Below are 19,464 nucleotides of genomic sequence, written 5' to 3'. Positions count from 1 at the left end.
TTAGCAAGTGGCAACGTAACATGGCCGCCAGTAATTTCCATTCTCCCGACGGCGACGCTGTTATACAAAGGAACAGTATTAGCGGTAACACATAACACAAACTATGCTGATCGTCGTTAGCACGTTGTGCTAATCTCCGCAACTTCCTGTTTGTTGCAGTTGAGTTATATATTTTTTTTTAAATGTAAAATATTATCTATATATTTCTATATAGAAGATAGACTCGTGTTGTGACATTTAATGTACAAAGTTGACACTGAGTTGACAATTTAGCGTGGGGTTTAGGTTAACATTACAGTTTGACACCATCGACACTTTGTGTTTCCTGCTCGTGGTTCTATCCGCCAATTATCAAACCATAGTTTTTCTTTTTTTTAGCATATTTTCCTCTTCCTTTGGCACCTTCACATGTCAGCAGAGCTTGCTCTTTACCTTTTACCAGCGTGGTGGCGTCTTCATCTCACAGTAGCTTCTTTATCAGCATATCTTAATTCCTCCCCATTCCTCGTCACCTTCTACCAGGAGACAATCTTTTTTTTCCGCATCGTCTTGCACCCATTCTTTACCCAGTAATGCTTCCTATTTATTTGCCAGCATATATCTTTATCTTTCAGCAACTTCTTTCACCACTTCACCATTCTGTAGCTTCTTTTTACAGCATAGGTTCCACACCATATTTTTGTGCCATCTTTCGCCAGCATATTGAGTCTATTTGTTTGCACATTTTTGCTAGTAGTAGTTAAAAATTTATCCTAATTAAAAAAAAAATACATCACTGATGATTGGCTTTCATGATTCTTTTCTTGAACAGCAATGCCCCTGTAGCAAGTCATCAACATGTCCTCCAAGGAGAAGACTTGGCAGATCTCATCTTCATCTTCTCCTCTCCCTCCTCCTCTGCCTCCTTCATCTCACTTTGTTGGGAAACGTGAGGACATCATCAGACGCGGCCGTGTGACCAAGCTGGTTAATGGATGCCGGGATGTCCTAGTCGTGTACCACCGGGGGGAGTTCCATGCTATGGACATGCGCTGTTATCGTAAGTCTTTCAGTTGAATACAATACCTTTTATAGTCAGCATAATTTTCATTTCATTTTGGCAATTACTTTCTCCAGCACAGCTTCTTGATTTTCAGCTGCCATCTTCTCTTCTTTTGCTACCAAACATGTCCCTTTTTTTTCAGCATCACCTTTTTTCAGCTTTCTACATTATTCATAATTTTGTCAAAAATAGGACAAGCGGCTCAGATAATAGATGGATGGAGTTGCCTTCTCTTTTGCTGGCATAGCTTTTTTCCCCATTTTTTTGCCATCATGAGCTTTGTTTAGCATGACAGTTTCTATATCTGACAGCATAGTTTCACATCATTCTGCTGTTTATTTCACTGGCAAAGCCATCTTTTCATCTTTTGGCAGTTTGATTTACCAGCCTAAATTTGTATCCTTATTCTTGGCTTTTTTTTTTTGCCAGCGTAGCTTCCTCTTCATCTTTTAACAGCTTCTTTCACTAAAATGTTTTTTTTTCTTTCGTTCACCCACCTGTACATATACATTTTCAGAAGCTTGCTTTGCAAGTATAGCTTCTACTTTATTATTATTCTATTTTCCCCATCATAGCTTCCTCTCTATCGCTTCATTTTTTTCTTTTGCCAGCAGATCTTACTCTTCATCCTTCATCTTTTTTTGCCAGAATAGTTTTGTTTTGCTCTTAGCATAGCTGTCTCTTCATCTGTTTGGAAACCACAAAAACAGTTGCAGTGATCAATTAATGAAGGAAAAAAGCAAATAACATGGATTGCTTTTGTGTCGACAGATGCAGGTGGTGCCCTAGAACAAGGCGACATTGAGGTGATCTTTCAAGTATCTGCATAATTCATGTTTTAATTTGTGTTCTTATGTATTGTCAATATTACATCTCTGCTTTGTGTCTATCTTTCTTATCCAGCAGGAGTTCAATGGGCGTGTATGCATCGTCTGTCCATGGCACAAGTACAAGATCACGCTGGTGGAAGGCGAGGGGCTGTACCAAGCTGTGGACAATCCCACCGTCAAACCTCTGAGAACTCACTGGCGTTCCAAGGGTGTCAAACAGAGAGTCCATAAAGTCACTGAAGTGAACGAGGACGTATACGTCACACTGAACGACTCAAAAGAGGACATTGAGTCTGATTACTACCAAACTGACACATACAGGACCAATTTACGGACCCAAAAAGTCCACTGACAAGAAAATAGGGCATGTTTTGGATGTACTGTATCAAAAGTCTCTTCGAAGTATTATGTGACGCATTTTGTGTCACTCTTGTGGTCAAATTAGTATTTAATGAATACAGTAGATATACATTATATACATACGGTGGACCCCTGATATTTGCAAAGGATGGGAACTGGGCTGGCCAATGAATCGTAAAAAATCCACGTATAACTGACACCCATTTAATTGCATGGGGAATGAAGAAAATTCTACAAAAGATGCGGATTTAACATTCAATATACGTTTTCCACGGGAACTGGAAGTTCACTCCGCCCTAAACAAATAAAATTAACATTTTGAAGCAAAAAATCTCATACCTTGGCTGCAAGATACTACGCTGGCAAAAAAATTTAAGATAGGTTTTGGGGTAGTAACTCTTCAAACAACCGGTAAATGAGTGAACAAGTCATGAAATAATTAAAAACAATCAAAATAAATTCAATGCAATTGACTGGCTACCAGTCCAGGGTGTACTCCGCCTACTGCCTCAAGACAGCTGGGATAGGCACCCCTGCCTGAGGAGAAGCGGTTCGAATAATGGATGGATAGATAAATCCCGGGGGCCACATGTGGTCCATTAAACATTTTAATCTGGCCTACCAAACTTGAAAAACATTAAATGAAGAAATCTTGTTAATGTTTTATTTTCTAAATACTGTGGGGTGTCAAAGACATATTTTGTTGAAAATGTATTTTTTTTCTCTGATGAGGTGATGTTACCAAAACACTCCATCCATCTGCTCCTGGTCCTGCCCATCTGTCAAATTTTAGAAACCATTGTGGCCCACCATTCAAAAAGTTTGCCCAACCCTGCACTGTAATTAAATATTTTTTCAATATTTAAATCTGACATGCAATAAACATTTTTTTTAACAAAAAAATTAGTCATTTTATATTTCATTTCATTGCACAAACAACGCTCCATATATTTGATTTATGGCATTAAATGTATAGCGTCATGAAATGAAAACTTAAATAGGTTCAATAGTTGAATATATTCCACAGTTTATTTGAATAATAGACAATTCAATAAATTGTAATAAATTATTTTTATATTTGTTAAATTTTAGCACAATTGATTAAATAGCCATTAAATAAAAAAATCTTTATTTTTAATTTAAGTTCAATATAAATCATTTATGATTATGTAGCACAACTTACTCACCTTTTAAATCAACTTGTAAATTGTTTCAGATTTTAATGACTTTGAATGTGACATTCTAATGAATGAGTTCTAATTTATTTAACTGGCTTCACATTTATTTAATGTTGGCACAAACAACCATCCATATAGATTAATAAAAATTGCATTGAATAATCAGAAATGGCGACTCCAAATTACTCCGTGCGATAGGTGGCAGCAGTGTGACATTTAAATCTAGACGAACACAGAAAAATACAAGAGGTAGAAGCGTCATAACCTGCGACCAGAGTCGATATCTTATACATTTCTTAGAGTTCATCAAATTAATAGTTCGATAATATTCTGAACGATTGTACTCCTTTATTCGTCGATTTCTGTGTTATCAGATGAAATGTGAACGATAAAATAAGAATTGGGCCGTCGTGATGGCATCAGGTTCGTTTTGTTCGGGATCATTTAACAATGACTTTTTACGTTTTCTACCAATAATGTTTATTTGTTTTCCAAATGTGTTCCTGCAGAGGAGGAAATTAATTTGTTGGTCATCGTCGTGGACGTTAACCCGATTTGGTGGGGCCAGCAAGCCCAGCGTGAGCCGCAGGTATCGGAATGATAACAGCAAACAATATTCTTAACGCAGTGTTTGTTTGTTGGTTGGTTTTGCCGTGACCGAGATTCGAACTCGTGACGTGAACGAATAAAGCAGCCCTTTCGGGGCATGTTGTCAGCTACGGTAGAATAACCACTGCGCAATGATATCCCTAACAAATAAAGTGATTTTTTTTTGTGTGTGTTCGTAGTTCACGCTCACCAAATGTATGGACGCTGTTATGGTGATGGCTAACTCTCACGTGGCCATGAGCAGGAATAACAAGCTGGCTGTCATCGCCAGCCACTGTCAAGACAGGTCATTCACCATCTGTCTGTCTGTCTAGCTGCCTGTGTTTCTGTTTTTGCTTGTTTGTTTTGATCTATCGAGCTAACCCATAGTTACAAACTCAAGGCCCGGGGCTCAGATCTGGCCCGCCTCATTATTTTATGTGGCCCGTGGAGGCAAACCAGGCATGCCAACTTGCATGATGCTTGCTAAAATTGATAAACATTTTTAATTGTCATATCGTTGCTGTCTTGTGAAAAACACTTTTGTCCATTTTTTTATGTTTACATTAAGGGTGTTTCCGATTTACCGACATTCCATTAACGTGAAAAATTTAAAAATGACGAAATTGGACATGCATGTTTTTCACAGTACAGCGACGATATGTAATAAATAATACTGTTGAGATATTGCAAGCATTCTCTTGTTACATTATTATTATTAACAGCAGTTAATTAGTTTATTTTTTTACTTCTGATATCAAAACTTGTTTTCCATCAACTTGTTGTGCGCTGTATATGTAATAATATGAGGAGGTGATTCAACATTTATGTGGTTCCCCAGTCTTAAGGGAAACTGTAAGAACAGTCTGGCCTCTGACAAAAATGAGTTTTATACCCCTGATCTAACCTATCCAAATTTCTTGATTTGATAGAAATGGCTTGTATACGAATATACTCACTGTCATGCTTTTTGTTTCAGTCACTTTCTGTATCCCAGTAAGAGTCAGCCAGACGGCGAAGCCACCCCAGACGACGTGTGCTCTAGCGGCGATGGCAAGTACGAACTGCTGTCCATAGCCAATGGCATCATTGCTGACCGGATCAGAAACTTGATGTCCAACAGTAGGTCAACACCACTACTAAATAATCAATTCAAATGTACTGTAAGTGTACATGAATTTAATAGAAATTGGACTGAAATAAATATTTGACCAAAAACAGTTCTTAAAGATTACATCCGAAAGGATAAGATAATGGATGGGTGGGGTGATATATTTATCCATTGTACATTTCTTGACACAGCTAAATGTATCCGTTTTTACAAGCCAGTGTTTCCTGGTGAAAATGTATGGATTTTAATAACAGGACTCATACTCAGTCATGTGGAAAATTTGAACAAAAAAAATTCTGTCATGACACCAGTTTTGTTGATGGAAACCAAATTAGATGGACATGTCTATTGTGGCGGGATTCACACACCAAAAAAAGTCAGCCATTTTGGGTGAATTTCAGGGCTTGTACTTTGTGACAACCGACTAGGGAATTGTCCAAATGAGCCCCGGTGGTGCATTGCAACGCAGTTTGATCATTTTGAGAATTCACAATAAAAAGGGGGCACATGTGGCTTTCAATGATTTTAATTATATTTTGTATGTGTTTACTTTGCAGTTGAAGTGACGGGAGGTTCCACAGACACTTTGCTCGCCGGATCCCTTGCCAAAGCTCTTTGCTGTATCCTTCCCCTATAATATGCACATTTGCTATTCCACAATCCAACTCTAGAAATATAACTGATTAAATTTGCAAATATATGGGATATAGTTAAATCATTTGACAAACCATAAAACACTACAAATGAATTGCAAGATAGAGATGCATTGTAACATAAAAGGAATCATATATTGAAGGACTAGAATTTTGATAAAAGAATATTGACGAACTTGAAAACAAATAAAACAAAGTAAAAACAAAAAATTTAAAAAAAAAAAATATGAGCAAATTGTACAAATTAAAGGGACACTTCATTGACGGTAACATTGGCACTTTTATAAAAGGTTTGCATATAAAAAAGACATCAGTACTAAAATGTCAAATGTGAAGCGTGGCCATTTTCCTAATTTTTCAAGTTGTCACTTATTTCTTAATTTCTCCAAAATGAATAAATAAACAAGAAAATGATATCAGTTTCCCGATCCAAAAAAAAAATATGAACTGAACTTGTTTGTGAAAAATAGGCCATGTTGGATCTTGTCTTTAATGCAATATGTAATTTAATAACACATTGTTACATTTGACAACTATATAAATTAAACAATAAAAACTAAAATACTCAACAAATTATATCAACTCATAGAGTAAAAATATTACAATACAAAATACAAACAGACACTTTTTTTTTTACAAATGATAAAATAATATAAATAAAATTAAACAATATATTGTAAAACAGACTTTGGGGAATGTTTTCATAACTTTGAGGAAATGTAAGACAATATGAATGAAATAATATGACATAAAACAAAAAGAAAAAAAACATTTTGACAAACGCTAAGAAAATATTGTAACTTATAATACAATATAAAGTATTTAAAAACACGTTTTATGGGAAAAAATGAATAATCCCCTTCCATTTTTTTCTGTAATTAATCTGAATGATTTCAAATCAGATATTAACAGAGTCTCAAAGGAACTTGAAGGTACTTTAATTTATGACCATTTTAGTCATAAATTGTCTTGCATGTGTAATATTTGCTGTGATATTTTTTTCCCAGTTGGACAGGAGGTCAAGTCTCGAATTTTGGTAAGCTTTGATTTATTGGAAAAACATGATCAAATTAATCTTATATATTTTTTCATGAATTGTGAATTAAATGAATGTGCTTGATTAGGTGATCAAGGCAGCGGACGACTGCGCCTTGCAGTACATGAACTTCATGAATGTAATCTTCGCTGCCCAAAAGCAGGTCATAACCACTTGTTGCTAATTTGAGCACACTCAATGACCATCTCATAGTGATTTTACCCCAAACTTTTCAAATTCTTGTTTTTATGTTTTACAACAGAGCATCCTGATAGACGCGTGTGTGTTGGAGTCGGACTCGGGGCTCCTACAGCAAGTACTGTCCTAGGATTTTTATTATTTTTTTTTTTTACTCGCACACACCTACACATACAAACAGACGTCAGTCATACTTTGAGATGCACGCTAGAGATGAATGCTATGAACATTCACCTCAAAATAATTCCATTATCATTACATTACTTGGTGTGTAATATCAGTGCCACAAGTCATAACATTAGGGACACATGCATAATTTAACATATAAGAAAACACATAAATATTAGAGGAATGCTGTTGTAACCCTCACAAAATTATGAAACGGTAATATTAGCTACTGTTTATCTGTATGAAATATTCGGAAAGTGTGACCATAGGGAGAGGCCAGATTTGTAAAGCCAGTTGTTCTTTGGTGTCCTCTCTGAACCGACAGGCTTGTGATATCACAGGAGGCTTGTACCTGAAGATCCCCCAGAAGGCGGCCCTGGCACAGTACCTGCTGGTGACCGCCGCCACTCGAAGCTTTTCTGCACATGTGCATTAGTTAAGGTGCTAAAAGAGTTGGTGTGACTTTATGGCGCAGTGGGTCTTCCTGCCAGATGGCGAGCAACGTTCACAGCTGCTGCTGCCACCACCGGCCCACGTGGACTACAGGGCGGCCTGCTTCTGCCACCGCAACCTCATCCAGATCGGTTACGTCTGCTCCGTCTGCTTGTCTAGTAAGTGCGCGCATCTCTCACCTGCGTAATAGTCGTAGTTTTTCAGAGAAAAATAGAATGTCAGATTTTCCAAGATTCAAGTTAAATTTATAAGGCAAAAAAAATGTTATTTCAGTAATAGTCTTGTTTTTATGACGGAAAAATAATGCTACTTTTTTTTTTTTATTTCTCCAGGAAAAGCACAATTTTATAGGAAGTTTTTTTTTTCAATGGAATAAAAGGCTTCTCATGAGTTTGATTTTTTTTTTATATTAGCTTTGTTCAAAATGTGTAAACACCCAATATTATGAGATAAAATGTATATTTTAAAAAATCTGACTGGTATGAGAACAAAGTTACATTTTTTAGGAAAATTAAGTCGGAATATCTAATTAAGTGTAGTTTTGAAGGAATTAAGTCCGAATATGAGAAGAAAACCAGGTGGGAAAAGTTGTAAAGTACCACAAGTCATATTTTCTCTAGAGAAAAAGACTCAGCATTCTGATTTTTACAAAGTAGTGACAATGATCATTTTGTTCCCAGAAAAAAAGGCCTCAAGAACAAAGTGAAATCTTTTTGTTATGACTTAAGTCCTAATATGAGAAGTCTTTTTTCCAAGACAAATGCATTGGAATATGCAAATAAAGTTGCATTTATGAGCAAAATAGTCTACACAATTGTATGGAAATTATACATGGACCATTTTCACATTTGGGTTATGACTAGTGAACAATAGTGTAATGCATGGCGATGACACTGATAGCATCAACCTTTTTCAAATATACTTGCCGTTTGCTGGAATGACATCAAGTTACAGTAAATGACATTTTCAATCCCCATAACCGCCGCTTCTTGAATTAACCTAAAGCCCATACCCTTCCCAATCTTTCCCTCAGAAATATGGAATAAGATGCCGTACGTAAGGTCCATAAAGTTATATTAAAGTTTTTCATTTTATAGAGAGTTACTGGTAAGTATCAGTAGGAAAAAGTCATATTAATGTCCATTTTAAATTTCTGCTACTTCTTTCTCCACCACAGTATTCTGCAACTTCAGCCCCATCTGTACAACCTGCGAGTAAGTTTTAAAAAAAAAAAAACCTTTTTACTCACATTAATACTTAAATGTACATTTTTCTATTGAATATCTCTGTGTGTTTTGTAGGACTGCTTTCAAAATCCAGCTCCCACAAATGGTCAAAGGCAAAAAGAAGAAATTCAAAGCAGCATGATCATTTTTTTCTATTCCATTTGCAGCTTTATTAATCTTGGATAAAATGATTGTTTAATCATTAAATCTTTTTAATTTTGAATGTTTATTCAGTGCAGATTTTTTTTCTCATATTTACAAAGTAAAAAGAAAAAACGTGCTGTGGCTGAATTTGAAAAGTTCTTTATTCACATGAAGGTCTTTGAAGCTCACGGTGGAGGCATGGGCACAATCTTGCACCTGGCAAAAAAAACAAGTGCAATGATGTGTGACAAATCATATTTATATAAATAAATCTGCGTTGTTAGGAACCCACCCCATCAGACCCTGGCCGGACCACCGCTGCGGAGTCAAGCTCATGTGGGCTCTCTGCCTCCCACGGACCACTGTCACACGCAGTGGCTTCTACAAAACAAACCCCAAAGATATTCTTAATTAAAAATAAAAAAACATACCCTTAAGTCTGCAGCTAACCATGTTATGTGATATATGAAAAGGCTTAGCGATGTCAATTACTGTTAGCTACTTTTTTTTTTTTTTAACATAATGTTTGGAGAGAAGTCTTGGGCAGGTCTGGTAGCTTTGGGTTTCTTTGACAAGATTACAGTGTCGCAGCTATTTATCCATTGTCCAAACTTCTAATCCTCACAAAAATATATTTAAAAGAACATCATTGAAATTAGCATTGGCACTTGTAAAATGGGTTTGCATGTAAAAATGACATCGGTAATAAAATGATGAATGAATGATGAAATAAAACAGACCGACCCATGTACATGTTGAATCGCCCCCAACAACGGCTCAGACTTTACAACATTGCACGCTACACCAAAGAGACGACGGCATGTACTGACTTTCCAATGGCAAAGGTCAGATTGGTCTGTAGAGGCCATTAAGGCGTCCATCTGGAGTCTTACCCCTTCACTGTGCTGCACTACAGAAGCAATGTTGTGGAGGCTCTGGAAGTTGCCAGTGTTCACTGAACCAAACTCAACAACTTCATCTCCCACTCTGAGGCCCTTTTTTAAGGAGAGCAAAAAGTCAAGAAAGGATCTCAATTCCGACCAAAAGGGTCTCCCGTCACTCACAGCTGCGGAGGCAGGAGAACCCTGCGTGACGACATCCACCCGCGCAAAGGCGGGCGGAAGCGTGTCCTGCTGCTCCATGGCCTCTTCAAGGGCTTCTGTCTGGTCGTGCAGGCGCTTGGCTTTCTCACGGGCGTGCAGTCTGTGCAAGGCGTCCTCGATCTCCGCCATGATGGCCTTGTGATCATTCTGCAGGCCTGCAATGGCAAATGGTGCCAGGTGTCCATTACTGTAGAGCTTACGATTCCTTAATTTTTGACACAACTTTGCACGCCATTTTGTTAATTTCTCCAGCTCTTTACTATATATTATATATATATATATATTATACATGTATATATTTGAAAATTGTTGTCACATACTTATATTGTGCAGCCTTAATATCTTATGTGTAATATTTTGAGTTTTTTTTTTTTTTTACAAATTACATTTTTGTCTGTGCATTTTTCCATTTTATTACCCACCAGATCCACTTTTCTATACATTTGTTTACTATACACCCCCTGTTTTTAAACAAATTGCCATTTTTTCTGCATCGTTCTGATATTTCACTCAATGTGTCTATTGCTGTTAAACATTTTTTTATTTTCCAGGTTACATTTTTCCCAATATTTTTTCAAGCTTTCCATCACAACCATTTCTGTACATTTGTCAAATATATTCGTACAATTTAAATATATTCCCAATTAAGCCAAGTATTTTAGTAAATATTTCCCCCATTTTAAAATGTATATTTTTGGTATCCTGACGAGTGAACCTGTTTTAAGTGCCTCTCGTGACGTGTCCACTGATATGCCCCGCGTCACCGTGTAGAAACCCCTAGAAAGAATAGTCGCTGAGTTACCAACATGAAATATTATGTCTGGCGGTTCTTATCTGGTACAAGTTGACGTCGGCTCTCGGGTAGCCTTCTGCGTCCACCAAGGGACCATCAAGTCCAACACCTTGCTGTAAAAACAAAGACTTTAGCTGCACAACTTCGGCGACCGTCTGATTATATTCCTTTAACTTACGTCTTCCAGGACGTCGTAGTACGCTTTAATTTGCTCTTCGATGTCATCTTTCTTTTTAATAAGATTATTCACATCATCCATGGATGTTTCTGGACTGATTTCGTATGTCATCTTCATGACGACTTCCTGGTTGTGTTACACCACATTTGTGTCCGGGCAGGTTTTGTAATCCAGGAGGAACTGTCTCGAAATTCTGCGTGAGTTACACCGCATTGTGCCCGGGTAGATTTAAAAATAGGAGCGGAAACTTTAAGCAAACGCACTACAAAAAACATTCTGACGGTGTCATCTCTAATCACGTACGAGGGCATTACAATGTTTACCATAAAAAAAGATAGTACAACTTAATTTACTGTTGGCAAGATTTGGAGGGAAAAATATTAAAAATGATAACCACAACACCAATAATTTAAAATATACCTTCAATTTTCTTTTAAAAGTTAATAACCAACGACGGCATAGCAAAGTCAATTCTGATTTTTATTATGGAAACCCATCAAAAGCAAAAATATGCATGTAAACAGTGCAATTTTAAGTAAGTTGCTTAGTTATTTCACATCCCCATATAGCAGTATTATGGACCATATTTTATAAATCTCCATTTCATATATTATAAATTATTCTTGGGGAAAAACAACAAACCTGAGTGCTACGCTATCACAGTTGCTGGTAATCACGGAATGCATTTAAAACTTCCTTCATTTTGCCCACACTAATACCAAACAAGTGCAAATGATTCACATGTACAAAGTGGAAGTACAACCTGTGCTTTTGTGATCAAGTGATAGTTAGTGCAGCTGGTTTAGTAATAAAAAGTACCTTTAGGGATTATGACTAACAGTCTGTATCGGAAGGCCCTGCATATTGATCCGCAAACACTAGATGCTCTATGACAGCTGAATCAGAGGAGGAGGATGACAACGATGATAAAGAGAGATCGGTCACTTCCTCTTGCGCAAGGGCCAGCTGGGACGTGGCCTGGTCTATCTGCGAGTGAACTGCCTGCACCCACGTCCGCAACTGCATGCTGAGGGCGTCCACGTCGCGGTCCAGCCGCTCCTGTCGTGACGTCAGCTCGTCCAGCAGGTGCCGCGTTTCGCAGGCCGCCTCCTGCAGCCCACCAGCGGCCACCGGGCTCCGTCGACGCCCCATGTAGCCTTCAAATTCCTCCGGGCTGAGGTTGAGCGAGGGGCCGTCCAGTTTTTCAATGAAGGCCACCGCGCAGGACTGGAACCAAATGATTGAATTGGGGTCAAGTACAGATACTTTTCAGATTTAACTCCTTCAGTTATTTTTCATTGGTATAAAATATTTGTAAAAAGTAAGAAAATTAGCCTACCAGGTTGGTGAAGTAGTAGCCGCTCTCTCCGGCCATGAGGCTGTGCGGAAGGCCAAAGCGGATGACGTATTGCATGTTGGAGTGCAGCCGAGGCGGGTTTGCCTTGAGCACCACGTAGACCAGGGCGGACAGGAAGTCGTCGGCATTGGCTGGCTCGCTGCTGGAGGCCGAGAGCGCCTCAAACACGTGCTGGCTACACTTGGACACGCACACAAGCTTGTCTTGAGGCGCCCGTTTGGCATCCATCTCGATAATGGCCGTTATAGCAGGAAGAAAGGGATCGCACGTGACGGCGGTCTGCACATCTGGGACAGGTACACTGAGCATCTGTGGGGTGACCCAGTTTAACGAACTGCCAAAAAGCAACACAATAGGAAACGAGTCAGCGTCCAACAACAAATTTTAACGCAGTCAGGATTAGGAACCAAAAACAAGAGATTTGTTGTTGTCGAAGATCATAATGGATCCCACCAGGCATTTTTCTGATTTGAATTGCAATTATTAGAGAACATAAAATGAAAGTGAAAAAGCCCATCAGGACAAAAAGTGCTGCAAATTGTAAAGCTAACCTCTGCGTGTCAAAATTCATAAGACTGAAATAATACACTCTGAAGGCCCTCATTACTCCATATGGAGATTGTTGTGTAAAATGCGCACTGATAACAGTAGTTTCAGTGAAAAAAAAAATTTTTTTTTTTTTAAGTTGTCAGTCAGAGTGGCAACGCAAGATGGGCTGCCCTCTGGCTTCAGCAGCGAGGGGGGGGGTAGTGATAGCCCATTCATATATACGTCATTTTCATTTAATTAAGACTAATAATAATGGAGTGATTTTGTAATTTTCACTATTATATAAAGTATATATTAGACAATTGTAATGTTTTCAACGTGTACCTTTTTAATGTTTAACACTGAAAATGTTTATTTCTTACAATCTCATATATGAAAGTAATCTAAAACTGAATATGAATACCCAGGAAAGAATACCAACTCCTCCCCCAAAAAATGCAGGCTGATGAACCCAAAACTGCAAGCACCCAACGAAACTAAGAAACCTCTGGTAATTAAAAAACAAGTGTGAGGCAAAACGAACCGTATCCTCCTCTGCAAAGTCAGGTCCTTCTGCTCGTCGTCACAGCTGTCATGACAGAAGACCCATTTGTGCAAGCGCGTCATTATGAGCTTTTCCACATGCTCCATCGTCTGAGTGAGCTCAGCTTCTGAAAACCCTGAAAAGAAAAAAAAATCCACCATTCATTCTGATGTTGATTTGAATGGCACTGAAGTGATGGGTACTCACTGCTGAAATAGCCGGCAAAGGACTGGTAGAAGTCTTGCACGAGGTCCGACTGCTTCTGAACGGGCAGATCCTGCATAGAAATATGCCGTGAGAACAACCCTCGGATATTTTCTGAATATGAGACAATGATGGTGATTACATGGTAAGCTTCCATTGTGTTGAGGAAGGCTGTGCAACGGGACTGCAGACGCTGGGAGGACGGGCTGCGCAGTGTTTTTAAGAAACCGGTGAAGTCCCCCGGTTCCAGCTTCTGGAAGGCTTTTAACATATTCATCTGGCTGTCTGAAGGTTCTAATGGGAGAGGTGGGAGCAATCACAACCAAACAAGTTTAGTAGCTGGCAGAGGAAGAACCGCCAATTTATGCTTTTAAGTATAAAGAAAAGTGATTCTCCCCCGTTACATCCATCTATGATGGACTCTTGATCCAGGTCAAGATGCTAATTGTCTCGCGCGCATCACGCTAATAATAAACCCACAAGGCAGGCAAATGAGCTAAAGAAACAGAACACGTACAAAGTCCGCTCTGCACAATATGTGGCGAGCAGCTCTTGATGAAGCGTTATGGTGAGTTATGTGTTTGTACACTTGTTCTGTGGTGCCGCTTTTCAGGTGGACGCTGCTAATAGTTACATAAAAATGTGGCTTCGCATTTATTGTCATATCGACAAAGGCCCCAGTTTGTGTTTCTCGTTCATGCACATTCTAAGTTGTACTGTGGTGTCTGTTATGTTACAAGAGTGATGTATTACATTTACATTCCATTCTTCTACATTTACATTACAACTCTTCCCTCTTAATAAATAAAGTGAAGGTTAAGGATTATACAATGGAATTCCAAGCAAACTTCTTATATGAAGTTACTTGAGGGAATTGGAGAAAAAAAAATGGCCCGACTAAGCTTCTTAAAGGCAAACTCTTTAATGCAACACACAAATGCTGTAGTATGTACCGAATTTCCACTTATAAAACCATTGCTTTGTTTTTTATGATGTTTTGTACAATGCAGTGTTATTTTCCTTGATTAAAAATTAAAAATGTTTTTTGGGTGCTGGAGTGAATTAATTTATTTAAATGAGGAAAATGGATTTAATATACAAGTAAATTGCGTTACAAATTAAATGTATTCAACCATAAGGCAAAGAAAAAAAAAATCCATGTATTTGTTTCTATGCATTCCCGTCAAAATCGATTGTACAGTGTTTCTTTACGTGAAACTAGTCCGTGTGCCAAAAAGGGTTGGGGCCCAGTGTTGTCAATATCGTGCCTACCAGTTTTGGGAGGGGACGGGCCGCCCCAGAAGAGTCTCCTCATGGTGTTGATACGACGACCCTTCTCTATATTCTTCTTCTCCTCAAATTTGGAGAAGGTCGGTGGCGTGCCGTCACCACTCGCTCTGCAAAAAGTCACCAAGAGGAGGTCAGAGAGACACCAATCAGAATCCTGCCAACATTTTAAGGGGGCAAATGAGCCTATTGAGTCACTCAAAGTTTCAGAATTACATCAGCGTAGCCAACTAGATCACAGTTCAGTGAGTAGTAAACTTTTTTTTTTAACTTTGCGTTTTATTTTTTATTTCTCAATATTACTTCCAAAAAAGAAGAAGCTATGTAACAAGTGATAAGGTACCAAAGATCCAGCTCTTCCCCACTGTATTGCAGTAATGCCCTGACATGTGGAAAAGGAGAGCCACAGTCACTGACGCAAAAAAAAACAAAAAACGCTGTTTGTTGAACATTCAAGACTAACACAATGAGCACACTCGAGCACGGCCTACTGTCGGCCAGAGATCACGCCTGGACATTCACACACAGCCTCACCCATGTCACATATACATTCACACAAGGTCCTGCCTCCTAAAGGCACATATCTAACACAAAGACACGACAAAACTTAAAAGTAGTTTCTACTTCCTTTACATTTTATGCTTGTAATTAGTTTTTTCCCCCCGTTTTGTTCAATATGCCCAGATAACGAGTATGAAGGGTAAGACATTTTTTTTTTTTTTATAAATCATTCGGTCTTTCTCTAACGAAGATTTTCAGTGCTTCTGGAATGGATCCCTAGCAATAAACAGAAGTTCAAGTTTTTTTAATTTTAAATGGGTCAACTTCTTTTAAACTCATGTGAACTTTTGATTACATCATGTTAAATTTTTTGCTTGTATGACTATAAAGAGACAAGTTTACTTCAAGGCTGCCGGTGGAGTTTACCTGGTGTCTTGTTGGCAGGCTTCGGCAGGCCGCACTCGCTTCCTCCAGCACTTGGAGCAGAAGCCCTGCCATACGGGGTTGCCATAGTAACCGCAGGAGTTCTTGCACAGGATCTCCTGCTGAGACATTCGGATCCCTCGCTGTTTGTCCGTCCACATGATGCCTTGTTGTGAGTGTCAATAACCCTTTCCTGTGATCTAGGGGAGATTTAATCATGCATGTTGGTGGACATAAGGAACTACAGAACCTATTAGAACATTTTGGAACTACACGTTTTTTGCTGGATAGTGACAATTTGTGACACTGAGCTTACTGCTATCTTTCAATATTTACATGTCATTCACGGTCTCCGATCTTCAATTATCTTGCACATACAACTCCAATATTTCCAAAACCAAACATATTTGGGCTAAAAATAAAAAATAACTTTCAATAATATATTGTATTTTATTTTGGAGGTATAATTTTATTATGTAAATATAAATAGTATTATGTGGAAAATAGTTTTAAAAAGTACATTTTCCTATAGAGAGAAAATACAATAAAATACTTCAAATTGCTATTAAATTTACACAAACTGTAAAATTATACAGAATTAATACAATAATTTTATATTTTACATATACTGGAAATTAAATAAGTAAAAAAAGATTTCTTTGTTATTGAATTATTGATGTTATATTATACTCTTTGACAAGCACTTTGTTACAGCTGCAGCTGTTCTGCAATGTGTTCTACAAATGAAGTTGTATTGTATTTTATTATATTATATTATCAAACAATCAGAGAATACAGTGGACCCCCACTTTTCGAAAGGGACAAGGACTAACCCAAGAATAACAAAAATCTGCTTAGAACTGAAAGACAAACTAAAAGATGCTACTCCTCATCCATCAGGAATTTGCAGCTGAGTTGCAATGCCTGCTGACGCTTACCCATTTGGAAATATAAAGCTGTTATGTCATAAAGAGATATAATCTTGCTTTTCCTACACATTAGCATGTGATGTTACTGGTTGCAGACCGGTAAGTGTATTGTGTATTGCATTGTAATGATCAGTCTACATAAGTTGAGTGATTAAGAAGTGAGGTACAGTGATCCCTCGTTTATCGCGGGAGTTACGATCCAAAAATAACGAGCGATAAGTGAAATCCGTGAAGTAGCCAGCTTTATTTTTTTAATTATTTTAAAATGCATTTGATATGATGCATTGTTGAGGTTTGTTTGTGCGTGTAGACGGGAAGTTGTGGTCCTGCAGTGCTACCTTGTAGCATTGCTGCGTTCGTTTTAAGCATGTTATTTCTTCTCTTTTGTTTTTGTCATTCAACTTCCGGGTTGCTTCACTTCGAGACGTGTGCTCATATGTTGACTGAGGAGCGGTACAAAAAAAAAGCCATCTATATTAACACACACTAGGTATAGAGCATTAATTTGATTGTTTTGGGAAAGAATTGACATTGTGATTTTTCGCTATTTTACATTGTCCTTTTGTGATTAATTAGTATCAATTGACAGCACTATTAAATATATTAAAAATGTTAATTATTATTTGGATGGCAAATTGAAATGGTATGTATTTCTTCATTCCTTTGTATGCGAGTTGATAGGAGTGTTGCGTATACATTATTGATATGTGAATTATTTGTGAAACTACTATTACAATTTGTGTTTGTGTTTTTCACGGTGCAGAATGCTTGTTCATTGATAAAAGGTTATCAACACCCGTTTGAAACTCTTTGCGTTGCTATTCGAAATCCAAATGGCCGCTACACTGAGCACAATTCCACTGAAAAAAAAATCTGCGAAGCCGCAAAAGATGAAGCGCGACATAGCGAGGGATCACTGTACATGTTGACATATCATATTCATATGTGTCATAAAACACGAAGTGATATTAAGGAATTAGTAAAGCCACATTTTGAAATTATTGTTTTTATCTGCATTTTAGCTTGGGAGATACCTTACTGATTTATAGTACGGCATTATGTTCACACCACACTTGTGTTGCAGAATTATCTTGTCGTGGTGAAGGCGTATTTAGTAATTTTACACCTGTAATTGTTGGAGATAAAATGTCTTTCATGTTAAATAATGCTTTATTTTCCTTTATCTTTGTATCGTACAATGTAAAATAGAATTGATGTTTATTGTAATAAAGATGAATTGTTAGTTGAAAAATATATTTTGTTGAAAAATTAATCACAAATTCAATAGATTTCATTCCATTATTACATAGTTTTACCATACGTTACTACTGCATAAATATGTGATATAGTATTACGCCAAAAAACGGACCAATTAAATAATAGAAATAAATAACGATAAATATATTATCTACGGGTTCATTTTTAATTGACTTAATTTAAAAATATTCTTCCGGAAAATGGCAATATTTGAGGCAGGCACTGACACAAAAGTCAAAAGAGGGAGGTACCCACCCAAAAAAAAAAGTTGTCCAAATAGCTTTTCCGGACTTGTTCAAACAACATCACCGTATAACTACACAACCGACATTAACTAAATTGTAAGACTTTGACAACCTACACGCTAGACTACGCTATCCTCCACCCTGCTACGACCGCGAGAAAAGACGTCCGAAGTCTAGAGAAAGTCTGTTCGCTTCACGTAGCACAGCTACTTGTTAGCATGGAAGTAAGCAGCTGACTGTCATCTGAGTCGGAGTCAGATAAGCGACACCTAAAGCTGGAAACTAGTGACTAAACCATTTAGGTTAATAGATTTTAACCCATTTTGATGCCACGTCGGAGTTGTAAAAAAATTAATAAGTACATATAAAGACATACTTGTGTCAATAGCACTACTTACCTGTCAAAAACTGAGATGGCGTAAGAGTCGGACGCAGCAACAGTTGACTACTCATGCCTGGAGAGTGACGTAATAAAAAGGCGACCGTGTTGTGAATAAAAAAAATCCGTTGGCCCCCTTCAAAAGATAGTAGATGACACAAAGTAGTGACCTTAGAATCTCCCGCACCTCAGACAACTACAGTCGGCAGATGTCACTCACCCGTTTACATTGTGATCCCATTAAAAAAAAGATAAATAAAAAATGAAAATTATCTGTGAAACCAATCTCTTATATATTTTTAATGGCTATCAATTACCAATCTACATTTCTGATGTCTTATTATATCGAGACTAGTATGTGCATGTGAAACTTTTCCAACAAATAAAGGTAAATAATGGTACTTTTTATTTTATTCAAATAGAGTGTCTTTGTTTTTCCAGCAATCGTAATCTTGTATTTTGTTTTGCACAGTAATTCTCCAGGTCTTTTACATAACGTAACAATAGCAACAATAACAAGCCATAAAAAGGAGTCACACTTTCAGGATCAGTTTTACAAAACAAACATATTATCAACGTCCAGAAATTCTGAAATATATATGCTTGTGTTAGTTGGTTATATTTTGTGTAGCAGTTTTCAGATGCAATTCTCTGATCTTGTTTGTAAAGAACAAGCCTATTCCAAATGATTGTCAGAAATGGAGCATTCCAGAAAAAAAAAATCCCACACGGTGTAATTTTTCTATCTT

The 19,464-nt window shown here is 37.6% G+C and overlaps 4 protein-coding genes across 5 annotated transcripts; 2 read left to right on the top strand and 2 right to left on the bottom strand.

The window, feature by feature from the left end:
* The first annotated feature begins 34 nt into the window (after positions 1-34).
* Positions 35-3,104, top strand: LOC148344298 (Rieske domain-containing protein). Of its 2 annotated transcripts, none has more exons than XM_088305697.1 (4): positions 35-158; positions 812-1,039; positions 1,814-1,848; positions 1,949-3,104. In XM_088305697.1, exons 2-4 carry the CDS (start codon positions 838-840, stop codon positions 2,222-2,224), a joined length of 513 nt encoding a protein of 170 aa, XP_088161823.1. In that variant the 5' UTR covers positions 35-158; positions 812-837; the 3' UTR covers positions 2,225-3,104. The 2 variants fall into 2 exon arrangements, with proteins under 2 accessions (XP_088161823.1, XP_088161824.1); XM_088305698.1 differs by lacking the exon at positions 35-158 and adding an exon at positions 229-569.
* Positions 3,105-3,628: 524 nt separating this feature from the next.
* On the top strand, positions 3,629-9,134 carry gtf2h3 (general transcription factor IIH, polypeptide 3). Its single transcript, XM_088296088.1, has 13 exons — positions 3,629-3,833; positions 3,920-3,999; positions 4,199-4,305; positions 4,978-5,120; positions 5,667-5,729; positions 6,665-6,694; positions 6,770-6,798; positions 6,887-6,961; positions 7,061-7,114; positions 7,490-7,558; positions 7,640-7,775; positions 8,795-8,831; positions 8,919-9,134. The coding sequence occupies exons 1-13, from the start codon at positions 3,824-3,826 to the stop codon at positions 8,983-8,985; spliced, it is 900 nt and encodes a 299-aa protein (XP_088152214.1). The 5' UTR covers positions 3,629-3,823; the 3' UTR covers positions 8,986-9,134.
* On the bottom strand, positions 9,131-11,195 carry psmd9 (proteasome 26S subunit, non-ATPase 9). The gene is made up of 6 exons (XM_088296101.1): positions 11,062-11,195; positions 10,897-10,996; positions 10,052-10,245; positions 9,881-9,982; positions 9,280-9,368; positions 9,131-9,203 (listed from the first exon to the last, which is right to left on the bottom strand). The coding sequence occupies exons 1-6, from the start codon at positions 11,176-11,178 to the stop codon at positions 9,173-9,175; spliced, it is 633 nt and encodes a 210-aa protein (XP_088152227.1). The 5' UTR covers positions 11,179-11,195; the 3' UTR covers positions 9,131-9,172.
* A 327-nt stretch (positions 11,196-11,522) lies between these two features.
* LOC148344295 (rab5 GDP/GTP exchange factor-like) lies at positions 11,523-18,838 on the bottom strand. Its single transcript, XM_088305696.1, has 8 exons — positions 18,735-18,838; positions 15,909-16,105; positions 14,967-15,091; positions 13,837-13,988; positions 13,698-13,767; positions 13,491-13,626; positions 12,401-12,752; positions 11,523-12,288 (listed from the first exon to the last, which is right to left on the bottom strand). Exons 2-8 carry the CDS (start codon positions 16,064-16,066, stop codon positions 11,896-11,898), a joined length of 1,386 nt encoding a protein of 461 aa, XP_088161822.1. The 5' UTR covers positions 16,067-16,105; positions 18,735-18,838; the 3' UTR covers positions 11,523-11,895.
* Between the last annotated feature and the right edge of the window lie 626 nt (positions 18,839-19,464).

Source organism: Idiotropiscis lumnitzeri, chromosome 1 (genome assembly GCF_059441095.1).
Source record: "Idiotropiscis lumnitzeri isolate Australia: NSW breed Sydney's pygmy pipehorse chromosome 1, RoL_Ilum_1.0, whole genome shotgun sequence".
NCBI lineage: Eukaryota > Metazoa > Chordata > Actinopteri > Syngnathiformes > Syngnathidae > Idiotropiscis > Idiotropiscis lumnitzeri.
The sequence above is the reverse complement of the archived record's forward strand: the minus strand, read 5'-3'. Positions and strand labels throughout refer to the sequence as shown.

What these genes read in the sequence shown, in the direction of transcription:
- gtf2h3 (XM_088296088.1), top strand. An exon ending in AAGCCCAGCGTGAGCCGCAG is followed by an intron (nt 4,000 to 4,198) that starts GTATCGGAATGA and finishes GTGTGTTCGTAG; the next exon opens with TTCACGCTCACCAAATGTAT. An exon ending in TCTTCGCTGCCCAAAAGCAG is followed by an intron (nt 6,962 to 7,060) that starts GTCATAACCACT and finishes GTTTTACAACAG; the next exon opens with AGCATCCTGATAGACGCGTG.
- LOC148344298 (XM_088305697.1), top strand. Translation starts at nt 838, where the DNA reads ATGTCCTCCAAGGAGAAGACTTGGCAGATCTCATCTTCATCTTCTCCT. An exon ending in TATGGACATGCGCTGTTATC is followed by an intron (nt 1,040 to 1,813) that starts GTAAGTCTTTCA and finishes TTGTGTCGACAG; the next exon opens with ATGCAGGTGGTGCCCTAGAA. An exon ending in TAGAACAAGGCGACATTGAG is followed by an intron (nt 1,849 to 1,948) that starts GTGATCTTTCAA and finishes CTTATCCAGCAG; the next exon opens with GAGTTCAATGGGCGTGTATG.
- psmd9 (XM_088296101.1), bottom strand. Translation starts at nt 11,178, where the DNA reads ATGAAGATGACATACGAAATCAGTCCAGAAACATCCATGGATGATGTG. An exon ending in GTTCTCCTGCCTCCGCAGCT is followed by an intron (nt 9,983 to 10,051) that starts GTGAGTGACGGG and finishes TCCTTAAAAAAG; the next exon opens with GGCCTCAGAGTGGGAGATGA. An exon ending in TAGTGCAGCACAGTGAAGGG is followed by an intron (nt 9,369 to 9,880) that starts GTAAGACTCCAG and finishes TTTGTTTTGTAG; the next exon opens with AAGCCACTGCGTGTGACAGT.
- LOC148344295 (XM_088305696.1), bottom strand. Translation starts at nt 16,066, where the DNA reads ATGTGGACGGACAAACAGCGAGGGATCCGAATGTCTCAGCAGGAGATC. An exon ending in CTTTGCCGGCTATTTCAGCA is followed by an intron (nt 13,627 to 13,697) that starts GTGAGTACCCAT and finishes TTTTCTTTTCAG; the next exon opens with GGTTTTCAGAAGCTGAGCTC. An exon ending in GCTACTACTTCACCAACCTG is followed by an intron (nt 12,289 to 12,400) that starts GTAGGCTAATTT and finishes ATTTGGTTCCAG; the next exon opens with TCCTGCGCGGTGGCCTTCAT.